Source organism: Sorex araneus, chromosome 2 (genome assembly GCF_027595985.1).
Source record: "Sorex araneus isolate mSorAra2 chromosome 2, mSorAra2.pri, whole genome shotgun sequence".
In the NCBI taxonomy this organism is placed as follows: Eukaryota; Metazoa; Chordata; class Mammalia; order Eulipotyphla; family Soricidae; genus Sorex; species Sorex araneus.
The window spans coordinates 247,212,431-247,234,056 of record NC_073303.1 but is presented as its reverse complement, the minus strand read 5'-3'; the positions used below and the strand labels follow the sequence as shown (position 1 = coordinate 247,234,056).

General features: G+C 40.0%; 3 protein-coding genes across 3 annotated transcripts; 1 reads left to right on the top strand and 2 right to left on the bottom strand.

The window, feature by feature from the left end:
- Nucleotides 1–1,545: 1,545 nt before the first annotated feature.
- LOC101538653 (olfactory receptor-like protein OLF4) lies at nucleotides 1,546–2,499 on the top strand. The gene has a single exon (XM_004615066.3). It carries the CDS (start codon nucleotides 1,546–1,548, stop codon nucleotides 2,497–2,499), a length of 954 nt encoding a protein of 317 aa, XP_004615123.3.
- A 4,697-nt stretch (nucleotides 2,500–7,196) lies between these two features.
- LOC101538382 (olfactory receptor 7A10-like) lies at nucleotides 7,197–8,132 on the bottom strand. The gene has a single exon (XM_004615065.2). The coding sequence runs from the start codon at nucleotides 8,130–8,132 to the stop codon at nucleotides 7,197–7,199; it is 936 nt and encodes a 311-aa protein (XP_004615122.2).
- An 11,620-nt stretch (nucleotides 8,133–19,752) lies between these two features.
- LOC101538119 (olfactory receptor 7A5-like) lies at nucleotides 19,753–20,703 on the bottom strand. Its single transcript, XM_004615064.1, has one exon. The coding sequence runs from the start codon at nucleotides 20,701–20,703 to the stop codon at nucleotides 19,753–19,755; it is 951 nt and encodes a 316-aa protein (XP_004615121.1).
- Nucleotides 20,704–21,626: the final 923 nt, after the last annotated feature.

Below are 21,626 nucleotides of genomic sequence, written 5' to 3'. Positions count from 1 at the left end.
CACTTACATCTATATCCAGAATTACACCTCTAATCCCAACTCTGTGTATGATGTCTGAGGGAGGAGACCAATGTCATATTGTCTCATATGCAGCTTTATTTTCAGATTTTACTTACAACACAAATGCTTTCCAGAAAATTGAAAATGTTTTTATATAGTAAAATTCCTATCTAGTAAAGAATCTCCCAGTGGAGCAAAACATAATATCAGGGTTATGCATGTCTCTGTGTGTGTGTATGTGTTTTGGGGCCACATGTGGTGATTCTCAGGAGCTACTCCAAGCTGGGTGTTTGGGGGTCACTCCTGACAGAAGTTGAGGGACCAAGTAGTGCTGGGGATTGAACACAATCTTCCTGCATATGAAACATCTGATCTAGCACTTTGAACTGTATCCTTGGTCCATATCATTTTTATAATCAAGGTCCTTAACAACTGGTTTATTAGTCCTCATGGATGCCTATACGCCAATTCTCTTCATTATGCATTTCATTGGTGTTTGATTTGCCATTTAATTTTTCTTAGGGCAGTTGCTTTGAAACTATCCATTTTGTCCTTGTTTCATTATATTCAGTAGCATTTTATTTTCTTGCTTTCCATGTCCTTGAATGTGGTTCTCTAGATGTGCACATATATATACTGACAATGAATTGTCATACATGAAAAAGTGAACAAAGAAGCTGGCATCTTAAGTCATGTATTATAATAGCACATGCAGAACAGTTGAAGTAACTGCATAAGGTAATGCCTCGGGCATCGTCACATAAAGAAGATTATTCAGTATAGAAAAGACAGAATCCTCACCTCGTGTCATGTGAGATTAATAGAACATGGTCTGGGGTGGATGTTGAATTTTGAATAAAGTCCCAAACCAGGATGAGAGTGTGCCCACTGGAATTACTAACAACAACAACAACAACAACAACAACAACAAGATGAAATCCTAAACTCCCAGAGTAGCAACAAAATGATGATTAAAGGAAAAAGAGGAAGTAGATTGCCTCATCTTTGATGACACCATCTATGCAAAATATGTGCTTATATATTGGGGATGTTTGGGCCTTCCCTTTAGGTGCACCTCTCCAGTCCTAGAGAGAGTCTATAGGAGGGAATACACTTGCCTTGCACGCAGCCTCTTTAGCTGCGACACTGACTTGAACCCAGAGCATGATATATGGTTTCCCGAGCACCTCCAGTAGTCAGTCCTGAGCACAGAGTCAGGAATAAAATTAACCCCTGTGCACCTCAAGCTAAGGCCCAGACACTCCCAATAATGACTATATATTTTAATGTGATTAATAAAACTTCCGGCTGGAGCAATAGCACAGCGGGTAGGGCGTTTGCTTTGCACGTGGCCGACCTGGGTTCAGTTCCCAGCATCCCATATGGTTCCCCCGAGCACCACCAGGAGCAATTCCTAAGGGCAAAGCCAGGAGTAACCCCCGTGCATCACTAGGTGTGACCCAAAAAGCAAGTAAATAAATAAAAATGAGACTTTATATAAAATAGTCATTTTATTACCTTCTTTCTTAAAGTCACTTCTACGAAATGAAGCCAGGAAATGCCTCATCCATTTCCGAATTTATCCTTCACGGTTTTTCAGAAGATCCCAAACTGCAGTCTCTCTTATTTGTGGTTTTTCTCTCCATGTACCTGGTCGCTGTCTTAGGGAACCTACTCATCATTGTGATTATCCTCGCAGACCCCCACCTCCACACCCCCATGTACTTCTTCCTCTCCAACTTGTCCTTGGTCGACATCTGTTTCACCTCTACCACTGTCCCCAAGCTGCTGGTGAACATTCAGACGCAGACCAAAGCCATCACCTACGGAGGCTGCATTGCCCAGATGTATTTTGTCGTACACTTCTCAGTGCTGGACATCTTACTGTTGACCGTGATGGCCTATGACCGCTTTGTGGCCATCTGCCACCCCCTCCACTACACCGTCATCATGAACCCCCAGCTCTGTACTCAGGTGGTGTTGGTGTTTTGGTTCTCAAGCGCCCTGCACGCCTTGTTGCACAGCTTACTGGTGTTACAATTGTCCTTCTGCCCTGATTTGGAAATCCCCCACTTCTTCTGTGAACTCAAACAGATGGTCGAAGTTGCCTGCTCCGACACCTTCATCAACAGCGTGGTGATTTACTTTGCAGCGGTGCTTCTGGGTTGTGGCACTTTTGCTGCAATCCTTTACTCTTACTGTAAGATTGTTTCTTCCATACGGAGAATCTCATCAGCTCAGGGCAAGTTCAAAGCCTTTTCTACCTGTGCATCTCACCTCTCTGTGGTTTCCTTATTTTATTGCACAATCTTAGGGATTTACCTGAACTCCGCTGCCCCCCACAGCTCACAGGGCAATCCGACAGCTTCAGTGATGTACGCTGTGGTTGCACCTATGCTGAACCCCTTCATCTACAGCTTAAGAAATCAAGATATAAAGAGGGCCCTGAGAGCATTCTTTGTGAGAGGAATTATCAAAGAACGGTTATCCTTAGACTGAAGATCACCATTCCTGGTTGAGTTTCAAGTCTCAGAAATTAGGATTATTTGAATTGACTGTGGCAGCAAGATGGCGTTTTAAAAAATTTCTCCAAATTTACTATAAATTGACTTCAATTCTTCATTCATCTTAAAATTTTATTTTAGAGATGGTGACTTACAATACTGTGCATAATAGGATTTCATGTAAACTATGTTCCAATCTCACACTCTCTATTTTAGTTATTTCAACCATGTTTTTTTTTTTCAGATTTCTGCTTTTCAAGATTCTTCACAATTATTCTTTTTTATCTCTTTTCTCTCCTTCCAGCCATAGATTAGAAATACAAGTTGAGATGAACTCATACAATTTGCTGCAACTTGGGTGGAACTGGAATATGTCATATTTAACAAAGTAAGAGAGAAGAAGAAAGACAAATACTGGGTGATCTCACATATCTGTGGTAGATAAACAGGGAAGGGAATGAAAGGTATGCAGGGGAATGCTTAGAATCTCCTGTACCCTGTCCCTAGACTATAGAACTGAGAAGGATAGTGGAGGAGAGAAACCAAGTGCTGGAAGTAAGATGAGGCGGATGGGAGGTGCAGGGGCCTTGGACACACTGATGATGTAAATATTGGTACAGTTACACATCTGAATCACAGAACCAACAACAGTGAAAGCATAAGATACAAACTACTATTAAAATTAAAAATGTGCCTGTGAATGAGGCATGGTGGGGATGGGAAATTGGGGAAATTGGTGGAGGGAAGTTGCCCTTGGTGATGGGATTGGTGTTGGAAATTGTAAGCCTGAAATGCTACTATGAATAATTTTGAGCAGACATCAATAGCCAGTCCATTTTGAGACATGTTGTTACTATTTTTGGCATATTGAATATGCCATGGGTAGCTTGCTAGGCTCTGCTGTGCGGGCAGGATACTCTTGGTAGTTTGCTGGGCTCTCCGAGAGGGACAGTGGAATTGAACCTGGGGAAGCTTCGTGCAAGGCAAACGCCCTACTGGCTGTGCTATCTTGTAAGAAAAGTTTAATTTAGAACTATGTTAAATTAAAACTACAAGTCCTTTTCCTGTGGTTTCCTTATTTGATAGGACACATACACACATTTATAGAGGAAAATCTTAATCAACCTTTTCAGCTTTGGGTCCAGCATCTTCCTGTAGATCACCATCTGAACTGCTCTTCTTGATCAAGTTGACTGTAACATATGCCTATGTTTTATAGCTAAACATTGGGATTTATTTTCATCATGGGGATCCTGTTGTCATTTAGGATCTTATCCACAATGCCTGTATTAGATCTTGGTCAAACGATTGTCAAAGACATTGTTTTAAGATGAGTCTTCATTACAAGACAAACTTTAATAGATGAGACTCTGACCTTAGAATCATGGCAATAGATTTCTCTTCTTGGAATACAGCTGTCTGATGTGAGTTGCAAGATGTCATTTGCTATTGGGAGCCTGTACTAGTTAATATTAAGAAAATTCTTGTCCTGGGAACGTGTTGTCTAAAGACTGGTTTATTGGAAACCATTGTCTTGGGGTTACACATTCTAAGGGCTGACTTTCTTGTTTTCTCTAGTGGGCTCTTTCCTTGTTCTGGTGGCAGAACATGTTGCTAAGGTGTATCAGTTTAATTTAATATAACCAAGGAAAATATCACTGAAACTATGCAACTATAGAAAAACATCATTGAGGTCTAGAAATCAAGTATATTCTAAACTTATGTATCCTAAACATTCCTGAATATTTTTTCAATATATGCTTACTTCCAGAGACTTATAAAAGTCTGTTTTTTTGTTTAATAAAAATGCTGCATGAGCATTGCTTGTCCTGCCTTCCTTACCCCATTACCCTTCTCCCCTCACCTTGGGGACCCTGTTAGACTTAGCCTCGCTGGGCCTGCAATTTGCTTCATTTTATTTATTTATTTGCCTTTTGGATCACACCTGGTGATGCACAGGGGTTACTCCTGGCTCTGCACTCAGGAATCAATCCTGACGATGCTCAGGAGACCATATGGGATGCTGGGAACTGAACCTGGGTTGGCCGCATGCAAGGCAAATGCCCTGCGCTCTGTGATATTGCTCCAGCCCTGCAATTTGCTTTAAAGACAAGCCAACTCCACTTGTCTAAAAGGATCATTGTGCATGCTTCTAGTGTAAGATGCAAGCAGTCTCTCTCTCTCTCTTTTTTATAAGTCCCCAATCATTTAGATAATCCATTGTGTAGAACTTGTGCTTTTATTTTTAAGTGGGGTAGTGTTGGGCCACACTTGGAAGTATTCAAAGCTAAATATTGGCTCTATGCTCACTCCTGGAAGTGCTCAGGGAAACTTATGCTATTCTAGGGATGAACTTGGGGTTAATTTTGTGCAAGAGAAGCATCTTATCCCTGCACTATCTATCTACAGTCCACTTAGGGTTTTTTCCCTCTTCTTTTTTGTTTCCTTTACCCATGTTTTACATTTTTGCCCTTATGTTTTAATTGGACCAATAAAGCATGAATATACGATACCTTGATCCCAGTAAAAAGAGAATCCTAAACTCTGGCTCCCTTTCACTCAAAAATAGTGTTTGAACAAGGGAGATAGCACAAAGAACTATGTACCTTTCCTTAGGACTACCCCCATCACCTGGTCCTTCAAAGACTGCTAGGAGCAACTCCTAAGCACTGAACAAGGAGTGGTCCCTGAGAATCACCAGATGTGGGCCAAAATTAGTAAATAAACAAATGATGTTGAAAACACTGGGCAGTCAGGCAAATAGTAAGACTCTAGATGTTCATACACAAAAGCAAATTCAAAATCAATTAAAGATTTAGATATAAAATCTAAAATCATAAAATACCTTAAAAACCATAGATGGTATTATTATTGATAGCAATCTCTTATTTTTCTATTAGAGCCAAATAACAAGAGATGTGAAAAAATAAACAAGTAGAACTACCAAAAGGAAGAGTCACAACACAGATATTTTATATGAGATGGCACAGAAATGAAAAGAGTGCAATAATATATTTAAATCACTCACTGAAAACACTTTCAACCTAGAGTCCACTACCCTGCAAAGCTTTCACTGAGACAGGAAGGAGAATTAAAAATGTTCTCAGACAAACAAGAGCTGATATCATTTTCATAATGAAATCAGCCCTGAGTGAAATATTGAAAGACCAATTATACAAACCAAGTAACTACTTTAGAAGCAATGACCCTACACAGTAAAATGGCAACAAAGCTCTAAAATTAGCAAATCACTAAAATAAACACTTTTCCCAAACAAGACACAAGACATTAGTGAAATGCAAATCAAAACAACAGTGAAATATGCCACCACATTTTTGTATAACAATTAGCCAAAAGACAAGACAAAACAAGTGTCAAAGATATGTGGAGAGAAGGAAGCCATCAGACACTGTGGATAGGAATGTAAATGCGTGCATGCATTGCAGAAAACAGTATGGAAATTCCTCATAACTAGAATCCTAAGTAGGACCAGTGACCCAAGTGGCAGAATAAATGCCTGACATGTGCAAGGCACTGAATATGAGTCCCTTTGAGCCCCTCTGGATATAACTTTGGTGCCCTCTGAGTATGTGGGCAAAACACTGCTGAGGTTAGTTTCTATAAAATAGATTCAAAGCGGAGTTTAACAGATGATACGGGGGTCAAGGTGCCTGGCTTTTATATGGCCAATCACAGTTGGCATCAGGTAGTCCTCTGAGCACTGATTAGCTTAGGTTTGGAGGCTCTGAGCAACACTCAGGTCACAGGGTGATCCTTGCCCAAGTGACAGGGTGATCCTTGGCATTAAGGTCCAACAGCACATCCTCCAGTTCATGCAGTGAACCTCTGGCTTGGTTGGATGATAATTGCAGGGAGGGATAATTTCAGATGGGCCTTCTGAACACTGCTTGAGTGATGCCTCAAAAATTTTAATAGGAAAAATTTTAAGTCATGTACTGATCCTACCTGTGGAAGCTTTCGAGAAAACTACAGAAAGGCAAATTCAACTATATTTATATGCACCATCTTTATTGTTGTGTTATTTATAGTAAGCGAGAGAACAAACCACCAGTGTCCATCAACTGGTGAATAGATAAAGAATATGTAATGGATCTGAAGGTATAATACAAGATCTGCCTTGCATGATGCTGATCCCAACTTAAATCTCTCGCATCCAATACAGTCCCCAGTATCACCAAGAGTGATCCCTGAGCACAGAGCAGGGAGTAAGCTCTGAGCACCAACAGGTGTGGCCCCAAACCAAAAATTAAATAAAACAATGTAAATTTAACTGTACAACTTTTCCCATTGGAGAAACGGACCTTTTGATTACTCTTAGTATACTGAAATATATATAAATTTTAATTAAAAATATCATTTGAGTAAATTGTGTTTAATAACCGATGTTGTTTATGTAGGATATGAGGAACATCCAAATAGTTTTGATCTGTAGTTGAAAATGAAGTAGGGAAAAAAGAAAAGGAAAATTGTCATACAGTAATGTGGATAGAATGCTTACTGGGGGGTGTTGCATAAATTAAATAGCAAAGCTGAGGTCAAAGAAATGGACATTTAAGGCTAACTGCAAGGAATGAGCTTTATTTCCATAGTTGAATGGAATAATCGCAATATCTGACTCTGATGCTTTCAGTTCAGCATTCAGAGACTCTTTCTCACAGCTTGAGACCATTGTTATTTTTGTACCTCCTTCACAAATAATGTTTTCAAAGCTGTCTTGATGTCTTTGTTCCTCAGGCTGTATATGAAGGGGTTCAGCATGGGGGTGACCACCGTGTACATCACGGAGGCTGTTGAAGTTGACTGTGCGCTGTGGGTGGCCGCAGAGCTCAGGTACACCCCAATGCTGGTGCAATAAAATAAGGAGACCACGGAGAGGTGAGAGGCACAGGTAGAGAATGCTTTATACTTCCCCTGAGCTGATGACATGGCACATATGCAGGACACAATCTTAGAGTATGAGTAAAGGATCCCAGTGAGGCAGATACCACCTACCAAGACAACCGAAATATACATCACCACATTGGTAAGAAAAGTGTCAGAACAGGCGAGCTGGACCATCTGATCAAGTTCACAGAAGAAGTGGGGGATCGTCACATCTGTACAAAAGGAAAGTTGATATACCATTAAGCTTTCCAGTAAGGAATGAAGGATACTCAGGGCCCAGGACCCCAGAACCAGCAGGCCACAGAGCCGAGGGTTCATGATGACCGTGTAGTGTAGAGGGTGGCAGATGGCCACAAAGCGGTCGTAGGCCATCACCGTCAGGAGAAAGATGTCCAACTCTCCAAAGAGTAGGAAAAAGTACATCTGGGTGATGCAGTCATCATAGGTTATGAGTCTACTCTGCATTTGGATGTTCACCAGCATCTTTGGAACAGTGGTAGAAGTAAAACCAATGTCCACGAAGGACAGGTTGGAGAGGAAGAAGTACATGGGGGTGTGGAGGTGGGGGTCTGAGAAGACGGCCAAGATGATGAGCAGATTCCCGAGGATGGTGAGTAAGTACATGGAGAGGAAGAACACAAATATGAGAAGCTGCAACTCTGGCTCTTGTGAGAATCCAAGAAGAATAAACTCTGAAGTTTGGGAATCGTTTTCTAGTTTCATGTTGTGGAGATGACGTCTAAGGAAAACAGAAGGAATATGATCAGTGTTCACTTCGAAATGAGTTGTTGAGGAGCAGGAGCAATAGTACAATGGTTAGAGCACTTGACCTGGCACGAGGGTGACACATGTTCAATCTTCAGCACCCCAGATAGTCCCTGAGTCCAGTCAGGAGTGATCCCTCATACGGGTGATGGAATTAGTGTTGGAAGATTGTCTACCTGAAACTTGATTATGAATACCTTTATAAATCCCAGTACCTCATTAAAAAAAACATTCAGAAAAAAAGATGAGCTGTTTGTATATTGGCAATGCTTCCATTTGTTATTTTACAATCAAGAAAAAAAAATTTTTAATTAATTTTTTGTTATGGCCCAAGTTCTTTTGGTGAGATGACCCATGTTTAGGTAAGATGTATTTGGGGAAGACTAATGACATTTTGATGGAGATCTTAAAAAGAGAGGGAGGTGTTGGGTTATGTGGTCACAGGTATGTCTGGGAAAGGGAATGGCAAAAGGCTTTGAGAAAATTACTTCTTTTGGATATTAAATTGCAAAAATGAAGCACATTTTTCAAGGTGACTGAGAAGAGGAGAAATAATGGGAGACAGTGTCAAACATGAAGCAATAGAGTGTCCTGGCTGCCTCTCTGACACCTCAAGGCTCAGGGATTTAATTTCCTATCAAATCTCTCCTCATCTTTTAGTAATATTGCTGAAAAAGTGTTCCACGAATTAAACTAATTTTCTTAGTACTTTCTCCTAATGGAATCTGGTCTCCTTACTTTGAATTACCTTGGAGTATAAGAGAATAAATTGACCTGAGCATTATTCTCATTCCAAAGTCTCTTCTTCTCCTCTGTCTGTCTGTATGTCTCCCTTTCTTTCTCTCTTTCTCTCTCTCTTTCACACACACACATGCAGGACACCATGCCTCTCATAGGTTTCTATATCTTACTCCAAACCACACTAATTACTCAAGGACTGAATAAAAATACAGTTGACCCAGTCAGTCCTCTCCTGTTTATAAATAGTTCCCTAAATGTCATTGTTTCTCTTTTTCCATTTTCATTAGATTTTTTAATTCACCACGTTTTACAATATGATGAATTTAAATGTATAAGTTTTTAATTTGAATTTACTATTGTTATTCAGAATTTAGCTTAGCATCTCTAGATGTGCAACATAACTCACCACTCCCGCCATTAATGTTCCAGCACCAGGCCCACCACCACCAGGTCCACATGTGAACGAACCCCACTGCATTCCACATCCAGTCAGCAACCAGAGACGTTTCCCCCCAGGTAGGAGTTAACGAGTTTTGTTGGGTTTTTGCTGAGTTTTGCTTTTGTCATTCATATATTGCATGGGAGTGAAAACACTGCTGTGAATTTTAATTCTTATTTATTTTGGCTTTGGGGCCAAAGTCAGCAGTGCTCAGAGCTTTTCTCCTGATTCTGTACTCAGAGATCACTCCCTGTGGGCTCAGGGAACGATATGGAAAACTGGAGATTAAACCCGGTCAGCACATGCAAAACAAACACCCTACCAGCTGTACTATGTCTTAAGAACCTGGATTTTTTTTTAGTCTGTTCTTTTTTGCGTGTATGTGTGATTTTTTTTAAAAAAATATTTTTCATAAGTTTGTTCACATTAATTGATTGCATTCAGTATTTCAACACCAATCCCACCACCATTACACCTTCCCACCACTATTATTTTGAATTTTCTCACCACCATTCAAGCCTGCCTGCCAGGGGCAGATGCTAGATAATTTATTTTCTATTGCTTATTATGAATATCATGAGAGGTTGCAGCCGTGCGCTTCTGGATTCTAAAATTGTAAATGGTTGGGGTCCAGAGACATCTCTGTAGGAAGCTAATCTATTTTTTGAAAAAACATTTTTGGGTCACACTGGCAATGCACAGGAGTTACTCCTGGCTCTGCACTCAGGAATTACTGCTGGCGGTGCTCAGGAGACCATATCAGAGGCTGGGAATCAAATTCGGATTGGCTCCGTGCAAGGCAAATGACCTACCCGCTGTGCTGGCGCTCCAGACCCAGGAGCTAATCCTTTTTGAGATTCCTCTGGGAGTCTCTGGTTCAAGGCCATTGATACGCTGAGATGGCGCCTTGATACAGATTGTGGGCGTGACAGTCAGGACCCCAGGCAGACAGGGAGATGGAGAGGGACGACCCATATCTCACTGCTACCAAGTAGGTCCCTAAATTTTAATTCTTGGGCCTTCACCAAAGCATACCCTTTGGTCACCTTATAAGGCTGAAAGAACACACCATGTATTAAAACAAACATTGGGAATTATTTTCAAAAAATGTGATGTGGAAACAACATATTAGTTATCTCTTATAGAATGACTCCTGGATGAAATACAGCAATCTTCACACTCTTTTCTCTGAGGAAAGTTTTTTGGAGCATTTTCAGCGGTTTATTCATAACAAATAATACAAAAGAAATTATTTCAGTTCTGCTGCAGGGCAGGGGTTAGGGTTTGGGATGGAAACACTCAAAATGTGGTGGTGGGAAGGTGTAATGGTGGTGGGATTTCTGTTTGAATATTAAATGTAATCAAATATTGTGAACTACTGCATACAATTATAATACAATTTTTAAAAATGTGATGTGGAGATAAAAAGGAACTAAACGAGGAAAAAAATAAGGTTCAATAAGCTCACTTGGTTTCTTAGAGACCATGAGAAAGAAAACTTTCTCGGTTCTGGCAACATGCCACATCTGATAACAGTCCCCTGATGGCCCCCAATGCAACCGGAGAATAAAATCAAACTTATACAAAACAAAAATAAAATGTTATGGTTGCCAAAGGCATTGCATGTTGGACATGCAAGTGCCAACGGAGACCAGCCAACACTTTGTCAGAGGACTTAAACGCAGTCAAACAAAGGTAGGGGGCTCAGCACTGTGTAGAAGCTGTATTTCCCCTAAACTAATCCCAGAGCCAATTGACCAATTAGCTGTTGGATGAGCCCACCGGGAGGAGACAGTCCCTTCTTCCCATTCCTATGTGGCATCTCTGCTTCATTATCTCAGACTTTTTAAAAATCTGTTCTTTGCCACACCAATTAGCGCTCTCTACGCCTGCATTTTGACTCTTCTATAATTTTTTTTGGTGGGATTTTCAGCTCTATGTTCCTTTGTCAGAGGAATGCACCATGCATTATTTTAATGGAGACTGCCACCTGCCATCTCAATGTGAGAGTCAGGATAGTTCAGACTTAAACGTCTTTCCCCCAATGCATAATTGATGATCATTTGGCACGTGGAGGAGCAAAGCAAAAAGTCATAAAAGGAAAATAATGAGGGACTAATATAAACTGATTCCAGTGCATAGTGGTAGAGCATGATATCTAAGCCAATTTGGATGGAAAATCATACACTCAATAAACAGTATAATAGCAATAATTTTCTGATATCATCCATGTCAATTATTAAATTTTCAGTATATGTAAAATAATATAATATTAAACACCTCAAATGTCTTGCCAATAAGGTATGCTCCAGGTACTATTAATATAAGTAATCAGAAATTTAATGCTTCTATATACTTCTATATGCTTCTATATACTTCTATATGCTTACATATTCATTATATGAGTTTGTCAGTTTGGTAAGGAAAGTTTAGAAGATTAAAAATAATCATAAATATCCGGAGATGCAGCACGAGAAATGGACCCTCTGCTCCTAAAGACTTTGATCGAGAGGTCTTCTAACCCATTTTGGCACCCAGAGAAGCTTCTTGCAGCAATGCATCTAGAGTGTGAACTAAACTAAAATATCAGAAACCCAAAACCTCAGAGTCTTCACTCTCAGAAATGCAAAGAAATTATTAAATGATGCCTTTTCAACAGGTCTCATTGTTGGGGAAAAATTCCAAATAATAATAGTGAGTTCTCTATTGAAATATTGAATGTATTCAAAGTATAGAGAGAATAAAGTGAAGATCATTAGCTACTTAGGTGGGGGTGGGTGGGAGGGGGTTATATTGGGGTTCTTGGTGGTGGAACATGTGCACTGGTGAAGGGATGGGGGTTTAATCAGTATATGACTGAGACTTAAACCTGAAAGCTTTGTAATTTTTTCACGGTGATTCAATAAAATAAAAACTTAAAAAAATCATAAATAACTAAGTATAATGTAAAGTGTTCTTTTACCCTCAGATATTTGCAACAACTCATGAGGATTACATTCTCAGTGCATATTGTACAAATATGTTTAGATGGACATCCAGCAAACAACACGTGCAATTTACAGGAGGTCAAAAACACCTTCTATAAAGTAAGATTCAGATGTAAAAAAAAAAATCATACACATGTGGGCTAGAGCGATAGCTTAGTGGGTAGGGCGTTCACCTTTCACGCTGCCGACCCGGGTTCGATTCCTCTGCCCCTCTCTGAGAGCCCGGCAAGCTACCTAGAGTATCTTGCCCGCACAGTGGAGCCTGGCAAGCTCCCCATGGCGTATTCTATATGCCCAAAACAGTAACAACAAGTCTCACAATGGAGACGTTCCTGGTGCCCGCTCGAACAATGATGAGCAATGGGATGACAGTTTTTTGTAAAAAAGCATTTTATAATAAAAATTTATAAATTATATTAGCTGATAAAATTAATTTGAAAAAAATTATAAAACTGACTTTTAAAAATGCGGATAAATAATATATGATTAAATCACAAAAAGGCAAGATTCTAGAAATTACATTTAGACATTTTTCTTGTCTTAGTGCCAGACCTGCCAGTGCTCACAGCTTGTTTCTGTCTCTGTGCTCAGGGATCCCTCCTGCAAGAGCTTCAGGTCAAAACCAGGCTCATCTCCATGCAAGGCATGGATTTGAGCCCTGGACTACCTGAAATTTTTGAAAATGAGAGCGATGGTAACAAAAAGAATTCCTTTTTCACACCCATCAGCACAGGAAATCTTTTAGAGAGCCATCAGTCAGATAGTGTTGGAAATTTTCAACTGAGTGTAAAGAGACACTTAATGATTTTATTTTACTTTACTCTATTTTTATGCTTTTTTTGATTTTTGGACCATACTCAGCGATGCTCAAGGATTACTCCTGACTCTTAATTCAGGAATTCCTCTTGGTGGTCCTTGGGATGCCAGGGATCGAATCCAGGTTGGTGGCACATAAAGCAAACGCCTGACCCTCTGTACTGTCACTGCAGCCCCATAATTTTAACTTTAGAAAAGCAAATCGTGTTTTTTAAATTGATTTAAATTAGCAAAAGGACAAATATCTTAGCAGCACAGCACTTCTTTTCTTTATTTACACTACTTTTAAACCTACCGGTGCTGACATTCTCTGCCAGTTTCTTTTGTGTGGTGGGCTTTGTCCTGTACATTCTTAGATGTCTCTAGCATCCTAGAGCTCCACCCACCACTTCTCACTGCAGAACCTGGAGCAAAACCCAAGGCACAGCTCCTATCCCGGATGCACACAATTACCCTTGCTTAGGATCATTCTTTGAAGCTGACTAATATCGTCACCTAATTTCTAGTATTGATATAATGACTTTAAACTGATAAGGGAGATGAGTTGTCATTAGGGGTGTGAGGGGAACATACACCCTGAAATATTATGTGGCACAACGTAGCTACATGAATTTATTCATCAATGAAGCATGGGGACAGAGAGATCTCTTACCTCTGTTGCTAGGTTGAGTGTCTGCAGGGAAGTACAGGTCAATGGCCTTGACTTCCCTACGCTACATGTTCATGAAAGGTGAACTTGGTTAATGGACTCACTTGGGTAGGAGCCCCACAAGCAAGGCACTTGTGTCGAATTCTGAACTACTCCCTGCTAGAGACGCTGATGTTGCTGATGTTGGAAGCTCTGATCTCAGAGAAGACAGCAGGGCTGGCTGAGTTGCCCCTAGCAGGTCCTAAGTCTCCAGATAAACAAAACCAAATCACTTCCCTTCACCCCAAGTGCACATAAACTTGGACATTGGAGAGGAGGATGTATTTACAGCCCCCTCTCTCGTCCCCAGGCACGTTCACTCTCCCTCTTGTTTCTTCCATCTCTAAACAAGCGGCCCCTGGTGGATAATTCCTCTGGGCAGAAAGGAAAATTATCCTAAACACCCCACTTCCCAAGAGCTAAGACTCCAGTTTGGTTATTGTTTGATCTCTTTATCCTTAAGTCATGTTTTTTTTTTTTTTTTGCTATTCAGGAGAAGAGTATGGGTGGAAATATCTAAAATAATTGGGAATATTATGATCCTGTTCTTACCAGCTATTCTATAGCTGAGTAGTCATAGCAAGGCTGGAAATATTCTCATTCAAAGAGATGTGCTCCACTGTGTTCACTACTTGAGTGTTAACAATGATTTAAAATTTGGAATCAGCTTGTGGAAAAAGACATTTTCCATTTATGCTCAATGAATTTTTGGAAAAGACAAAAATCCTTTGTTTTCAAGCAACATGAATGAAACTAGAAGGCGGAGAAAGAATAATGACATTAGAGATTTTTAATTTACCCATGCATATAAAGAATGCTTTAAAAGACAGAAACAAATAATAATAAAAAACAGCTTGACTCTAAGAATGAAATGCTGCTTGACTCAAGGTGATGGGAGAGTTTAAATGCTAAATTGGGTGCAATAAAGGATGGAAACAGATTTAGGGGGTGGGGGGAGAGAAATAATATTATATATAATAACATTGCTTAGAATGCTGAAATATATAGAAAAGTTGTAAACTGATGTGACTTGCAAAAATTAAGCAGTGGAATAAAAACTGTAGCAATGTAGCACTGTTGTCCTGTTGTTCATCAATTTGCTCGAGCGGGCACCAATAACACCTCCATTGTAAGACTTGTTGTTACTGTTTTTGGCATATCGAATATGCCACAGGTAGCTTGCCAGGCTCTGTCATACGGGCGGTATACTATGGGTAGCTTGCCAGGCTCTCCGAGAGAGATGGAGGAATTGAACCTGGGTGGGCCACCTGCAAAGCAAATGCCCTACCCGCTGTGCTATTGTAGAATAAAAACAAACATACAAACAAAAAATATCAGCAACCATCATCCACAGTCGAGGCATCACCCAAATTCCACTGTGGTTCTCTTCATTCCATCTTGTGTGTGTGTGTGTGTGTGTGTGTGTGTGTGTGTGTGTGTGTGCCTGTGTACATCTATATTTCCTGTTTGTTTGTGCAAACCAAAGGAGTCCATCCTGAAAAATATAGAGTTTACTTTGGGACATGATGAAAAGCAGGTGCCCCACAGAAAATTTAAGAACAGTTTTAAATGGGGTGATGAAATGAACAGAAACTCCCAAAGAAGAAATTCGAATGGCTGAGAGGCTCATGAGAAATTGTTCAACATCACTGATCATCAGGGAGATGCAGATCAAAACAACAATGAGATATCATCTCACACCACAGAGACTGGCCCACTTCCCAAAAACCAAAAGCAACCGATGTTGGTGTGGATGTGGGGAGAAAGGGACTCTCCTTCACTGCTGGTGGGAATGCTGACTGGTTCAGCCCTTTTGGAAAACAATATGGACAATTCTCAAAAAATTAAGAAATTAAGCTTAGAAATTAAGCTTCCATTTGACCCAGCAATACCACTCCTGAGAATATATCCCGGAGAGGCAAAAAGGTACAGTAGAAATGACATCTGCTTGTCTATGTTCATTGCAGCACTGTTTACAATAGCCAGAATCTGGAAAAACCAGAGTGCCCAAAAACAGATGACTGGTTAAAGAAACTCTGGTACATCTACACAATGGAATACTATGTGGCTGTCAGAAAACATGAAGTCATGAAATTTGCATATAAGTGGATCAACATGGAAAGTATCATGTTGAGTGAAATGAGTCAGAAAGGAAGAGACAGACATAGAAAGATTGCACTCATATGTGGAGTATAACGCAGTTGAGAGGTACAAGCTTGCAATGATTCAATTTCTGGAAGGTATTTCTCTGGACTTAGTTACTAAAATACAGAAATCCAAAACTGTGTGGCTGCTAGTGTGGCCACTTGACCTCATATCTCTTCATTTTCAGCAATGGAAAACAAATTATCAAATGCTTCCATTTCAGCAGGTCCATCTTTAGGGGGGAGAAACTTCAAGCAATAATAATGAGTTTTTTTTTTTTGGAAATATTGAATGTAATCAAAGTAAAGTGAAAATAAAGTGAAATTTATCAGTTACACAGGCGGGGTGGGGGCTGGGGAGGTGGAGCGGGGGAGGTATACTGTGATTCTTGGTGGTGGAATATGTGCACTGGTGAAGGGATGGGTGTTCGATCATTGTACAACTGAGACTTAAACCTGAAAGCTTTGGAACTTTCCACATGTTGATTCAATAAAAGAATAAATTAAAAAAAGGAACAGTTTTAATAGTACTTTCCTGCTGCTGCTGGAATAAGCCGTGCTACTGGATAGTCTCTCACAGGGCCCGGAGACCAGAAAACAGCTACTGAGCATGGGCACTGAAGACTCCAAGGACCTTGACTGGAAGGGAGTTTGTGATCACCTTCCACCATCATGGTATCGTGGTATCCACCAAGGGCCATTACAGAATCGCTATCCCTGAAGCCAAAGCTCACAACAGATACCACAGAAATTCAAAAGGTCACCAGGGTTGTCTGTGAAAATTGTGAAAATTCCTATGCCAGGGAATTGGAGAATCTATAAGAAAAGGAAATAATTTTTGGACTCTTACGTTTTTTTGGTTTGTTTGTTTTTGTTTTGGGCCACACCTGGCAGTGCTCAGGGGTTCCTCCTGGCTCTACACTCAGGAATCACTCTTGGTGGGCTCAGAGGACCATATGGAATGCTGGGAATAGAAGTGGACGTGCCATATGCAGGGGTGCAGGGCAAGCACCCTCCCTGCTATACTACCTCTCTTACAACCTTTCAAAGCCAAATCTAGAGAAATCAGAGCACTTGAACAGATTCATTGATAGAAGAGACTCTGAAATGGCAAGAAGAACCTCTCCTCAAAAAAAAAAGGCCTGAACCAAGATGGGTTTACAAGCAAGTTCTTCCATATCTTCAAAAAATGCCTTCTTCTAACTCTTTCAAGCTATTTTAGAAATTTTAAGAAACAAAAATCCTCCCAGTTTTCAGAAATCAAATGATACACTTATACCAAAAGCAGACAGAGACACCAAGGGCTAAGAAACTTACAGACCCAAGTCCTTGATGAATACAGATGCAAAGATCTTCAACCAAACACTGGCAAATCCAATCCAATAATGCATCAGAATGCTCATATACCATGACTGAGTATGATTTATCCTAGGAATGCAAGATAGCAAGTAAATTTAGTCATACTTATAGATCTTTATAGGAAAGAAGATCAAATAGGTGTAATGATCAGGTAAACTGTTTCCATATTGCCTCAAAACAGAGAAAACCCATGTTAAAGTCAACACCAAAGGTGGGGCTGGAGCTATAGTCCAGCAGGGATGGTGTTTACCTTGCACACGGCCTACCTGGGTTTAATCCCTGGCATCCCATATGGTCCCCTGAGCACTGTCAGGAGTAATTCCTGAGTGTAGAGCCAGGAGGAGCCCTTCAACATCACTGAGTGTAACCCCAAAAAGTAAAGAAACAAACAATAAAATAAAAACCAGAATTTGTAAAAACAAACAAAACAAACAGAAAACACCAAAGGTGAACACTAGAAGCACTGTCGGGAGTCTCAGACGTGAGTACAGTCCCAAGGGATACTAGCAGAGTGAAGAGCATTCCTTGCACTGCAAACTCATGTGGTCATTAGGGCACTATCAATAATCATTTGCTCTTCAGAAGGTTTGGTATATAATGATGGTTATATAATGACGGGTGATTGCCATAGAAGCCAATGTCATAATTGGCTTATTCTTAGGATTTTGGTTATATTTCAAGGTGAAATCATGGGTACTCAGTTATTTGTTTTTATTTATATCCATTCCTGGACAGTCATTCAGGTGCTGTTGAGTCACAACTTCACCAAGGTGATGAAAAGTGTGCATGAATGTTATTGCGGCATTGTTCACCATAGCCAGAATCTGGAAACAACCCAAGAAACAGAAGACTGGTTAAAGAAACCCTGCTACATCTACACAATGGAATGCTATGAAGCTATTAGGAAAGATGAAGCCATAAAATTTGCTTATCAGTGGATGGTCATGGAGAGAATCATGCTAAGTCAAATGAATCAGAAAGAGAGGAACAAGCATAGAACGGCTGCACTCATTTACGGAATATAAAATAATATAATATGAGATTGGCACCCAAGGACAATAGACACAAGGGCCAGGAATATTCCTCCACAGTTGAAGTCTGCTTCATGAGCTGTGGGAGAAGGCAGCTGGAATAGATAGAAGGATTCACTAAGTCAATGATGGTTGGAGGGATAAAAGACCAAATGTGATAGCCTCTCAGTATTTGTATTGCAAACCATAATTCCCAAAAGTAGAGAGAGAGTATGGGGGAAATTGTCTGCCATAGGGGCAGGGGTGGGTTGGTATGGTGGTGGAAAATGGGCACTGGTGGAGCGATTGGTGTTCAATCATTGTATGACTGAAAATCAAACATGAAAGCTTTGTAACTTTATCTCATGGTTATTCAATAAAATTTTTTTCAATGGGAAAAAAAAAGAAAAGTGAGCATGAAAAAGTTTATAGTAAAAAATAGTGAGAATTTCCACTCACAAACCTTTAGTGGTCATTCATGACAAAATGAACTTGAATACAGACATTAGAAGTTTAAAAATTAAAAAATAAATAACATCAGACAATAAAAATTCACAATTCCCATGAATCTTTCACTCATATATATGTCTTACACAGAGATATTAATACACCATGCACACTGAGCATATGTACCACAAAACCAAAAAATATTCTGAATAGTCACAAATATGGAACTTGAAATCATACTTCCTTATATTTATGTGCAATCAGTTTTCCATTACTTCAATCTACTTTATGAAATGTCTTACTGGAACAAAGTTTTCTTTTAAAAACAAACAATAACATTCTGCATATGATGAGACAAGGATTACTTGACAATCTACAGAGATGTAGATATTACTGAAAATAATAAACCCCAGTGACCTGATATATAATAGAGGAGTATGCTAAATCCTACTTTATTGGAAAGATCTGTTAAGAGCGTAACATATTCAAGAATAGAACCCTAAGGGGAAATAATCACATATTTTTATTATGCTATATAAATTAACTTGATCATGAGTAGCCTGTCAGTTATGTAGTAGTAGAGTTTATTCATTAGTAAAACAAAACAAAAAATATTTTGTCTGAGAGATAGCTAGTTAGCTAGGTAGATAGATATTTTTGATATTTTTGGTAAAATTCCTTTGTTTTCTTGCTAGGTAAATACAATTTCCAAATACTTAAATCCATGGGTGGAAATTAACTTGGAAATGTTGAGACAATGACAGGAAAAATATTGGGCATCCAAGAGTAATAAAAAGCTTATCCTGTAGAAGAACATAAAATTAAGAGAGCTGAGGTCAAAGAAATGGGGATCGATGGAACTGATATAAATAATTAATTCTACTTTCAATGTATAATGAACAATCATAATTTCTTATCTAAGATTTTGAACTATGGACGCTTCATCATTAAGAGGACAATGGTCCTTTTGCAGATCCCTTCAACAAGAATGTTTTCAAAGCCCTCTTTATGTCTTTGTTCCTGAGACTGTAGATGAAGGGGTTCAGCATGGGGGTGACCACCGTGTACATGGCTGAGGCTGTTGAACTTGACCGTGAGCTGTGGACAGCAGCAGAGCTCAGGTACACACCTACACTCGTGCTATAAAACAGACAGACTACAGAGAGGTGAGACGCACAGGTGGAAAAGGCTTTCAATTTCCCCTGTGCTGATGCTATTCCATGTATGGAGGAAACTATCTTAGAGTAAGAATAAAGAATCCCGGCCAGGGGACCACCGCCCAGCAGAACAGCTGAAAAGTACATCACCACATTGTTAAGTAAGGTGTCGGAACAGGCAAGTTGAACCATCAGTTGTAGTTCACAGAAGAAGTTGGGGATTTTCAAGTCTGTGCAAAAGGACAATTGCAATACCATCAGGTTTTGTAACAAGGATGTCAGGCTGCTCATAATCCAAGATCCCAGAACCAGCAGTCCACAGAGCCGGGGGCTCATGATGGTCATGTAGTGGAGAGGGTGGCAGATGGCCACAAAGCGGTCATAGGCCATCACTGTCAGAAGGAAGTCATCTAACACACCGAAGACTATGACAAAGTACATCTGAGTCATGCAGCCTTCGTATGTGATCACTTTACATTCCCTCTGTATATTCACCAGCATCTTGGGGATGGTGGTGGAGGTGTAGCAGATATCCACGAAGGACAGGTTGGACAGGAAGAAGTACATGGGCGTGTGGAGGTGGGGGTCTGAGCTGACGGCCAGGATGATGAGCAGGTTCCCCAGCACGGTGATCAGGTACATGGACAGGAAGAGCACAAATAATAGGGGCTGCAGTTCTGGGTCATCTGAAAATCCCAAAAGAATGAATTCTGAAATCTGTGAGTCATTTTCTGGTTTCATGTTTTGAGAAAGCTATAAGGAAGAAGCAAAAACCATAACACTTATATCACTTGTGTATTTGAAAGGCAAAGATTTGCTTTTGCATGCAAGCAATTATTTTTAATATTATCCACGTGAATCTCTTCCTCTTGGAAAGATTTGTTATACCATCTACAATATGGGGACTTTCCCACAAGCTTTTGCTCTCTGGGTTATTGGATACCACATTTACTTGGGAACTTCTTAGTGGGTTAAGTGAATATTCATTGATCTCTCTATGCTAGGCCATGAGTCTAAAGCTAAGGAGAACCAACATCCCTAAATTCAATGAGGGAGAAGGAACATGATAGCAGAGAAAATAATGTTACAGCACTCCAAAAGGTGATATTTGGTGCAAAAAGGCAAGCATGGACAGAAGGATTTGTGAATAGTTTGTTCTCTTTGTTAACAAGAACTGCACTCAGGTGCCATTCAGGTTCAGTCAGAAAGGAATATCCAAGGCCAGGGATAACTGGGCCCAGGAGGTTAATGGTTGAAATTATACAAGTGGTTTTTTTTTTTTTTTGGAGGAGAGGAGTGAAGGGCAGTTAAGTTAAAGGGTCCAATATGAAAATAGTTGAAAATGATCACTCTGAATAAGAACCTAATGTTGAAAGTAGGTAAAGGGATATACATAATAAACTTTCAGTATCTGTATTGCAAACCATAATGCCCAAAAGGAAATAGGGAGGATGAGCGAGGGGAAAGGAGAGAGAGAGAGAGAGAGAGAGAGAGAGAGAGAGAGAGAGAGAGAGAGAGAGAGAGAGAGAGAGAGAGAGAGAGAGAGAGAGAGAGAGAAGAAGAAGAAGAAGAAGAAGAAGAAGAGAAGTGCCTGCAATAGAGGTGTGGGGTAGAGGGTAGGAAAACTGGGGACAATGATGGTGGAAAATGTACACTGATGAAGG

Coding starts and splice junctions, on each gene's coding strand:
- LOC101538653 (XM_004615066.3), top strand. CDS start 1,546: ATGAAGCCAGGAAATGCCTCATCCATTTCCGAATTTATCCTTCACGGT.
- LOC101538382 (XM_004615065.2), bottom strand. CDS start 8,132: ATGAAACTAGAAAACGATTCCCAAACTTCAGAGTTTATTCTTCTTGGA.
- LOC101538119 (XM_004615064.1), bottom strand. CDS start 20,703: ATGAAACCAGAAAATGACTCACAGATTTCAGAATTCATTCTTTTGGGA.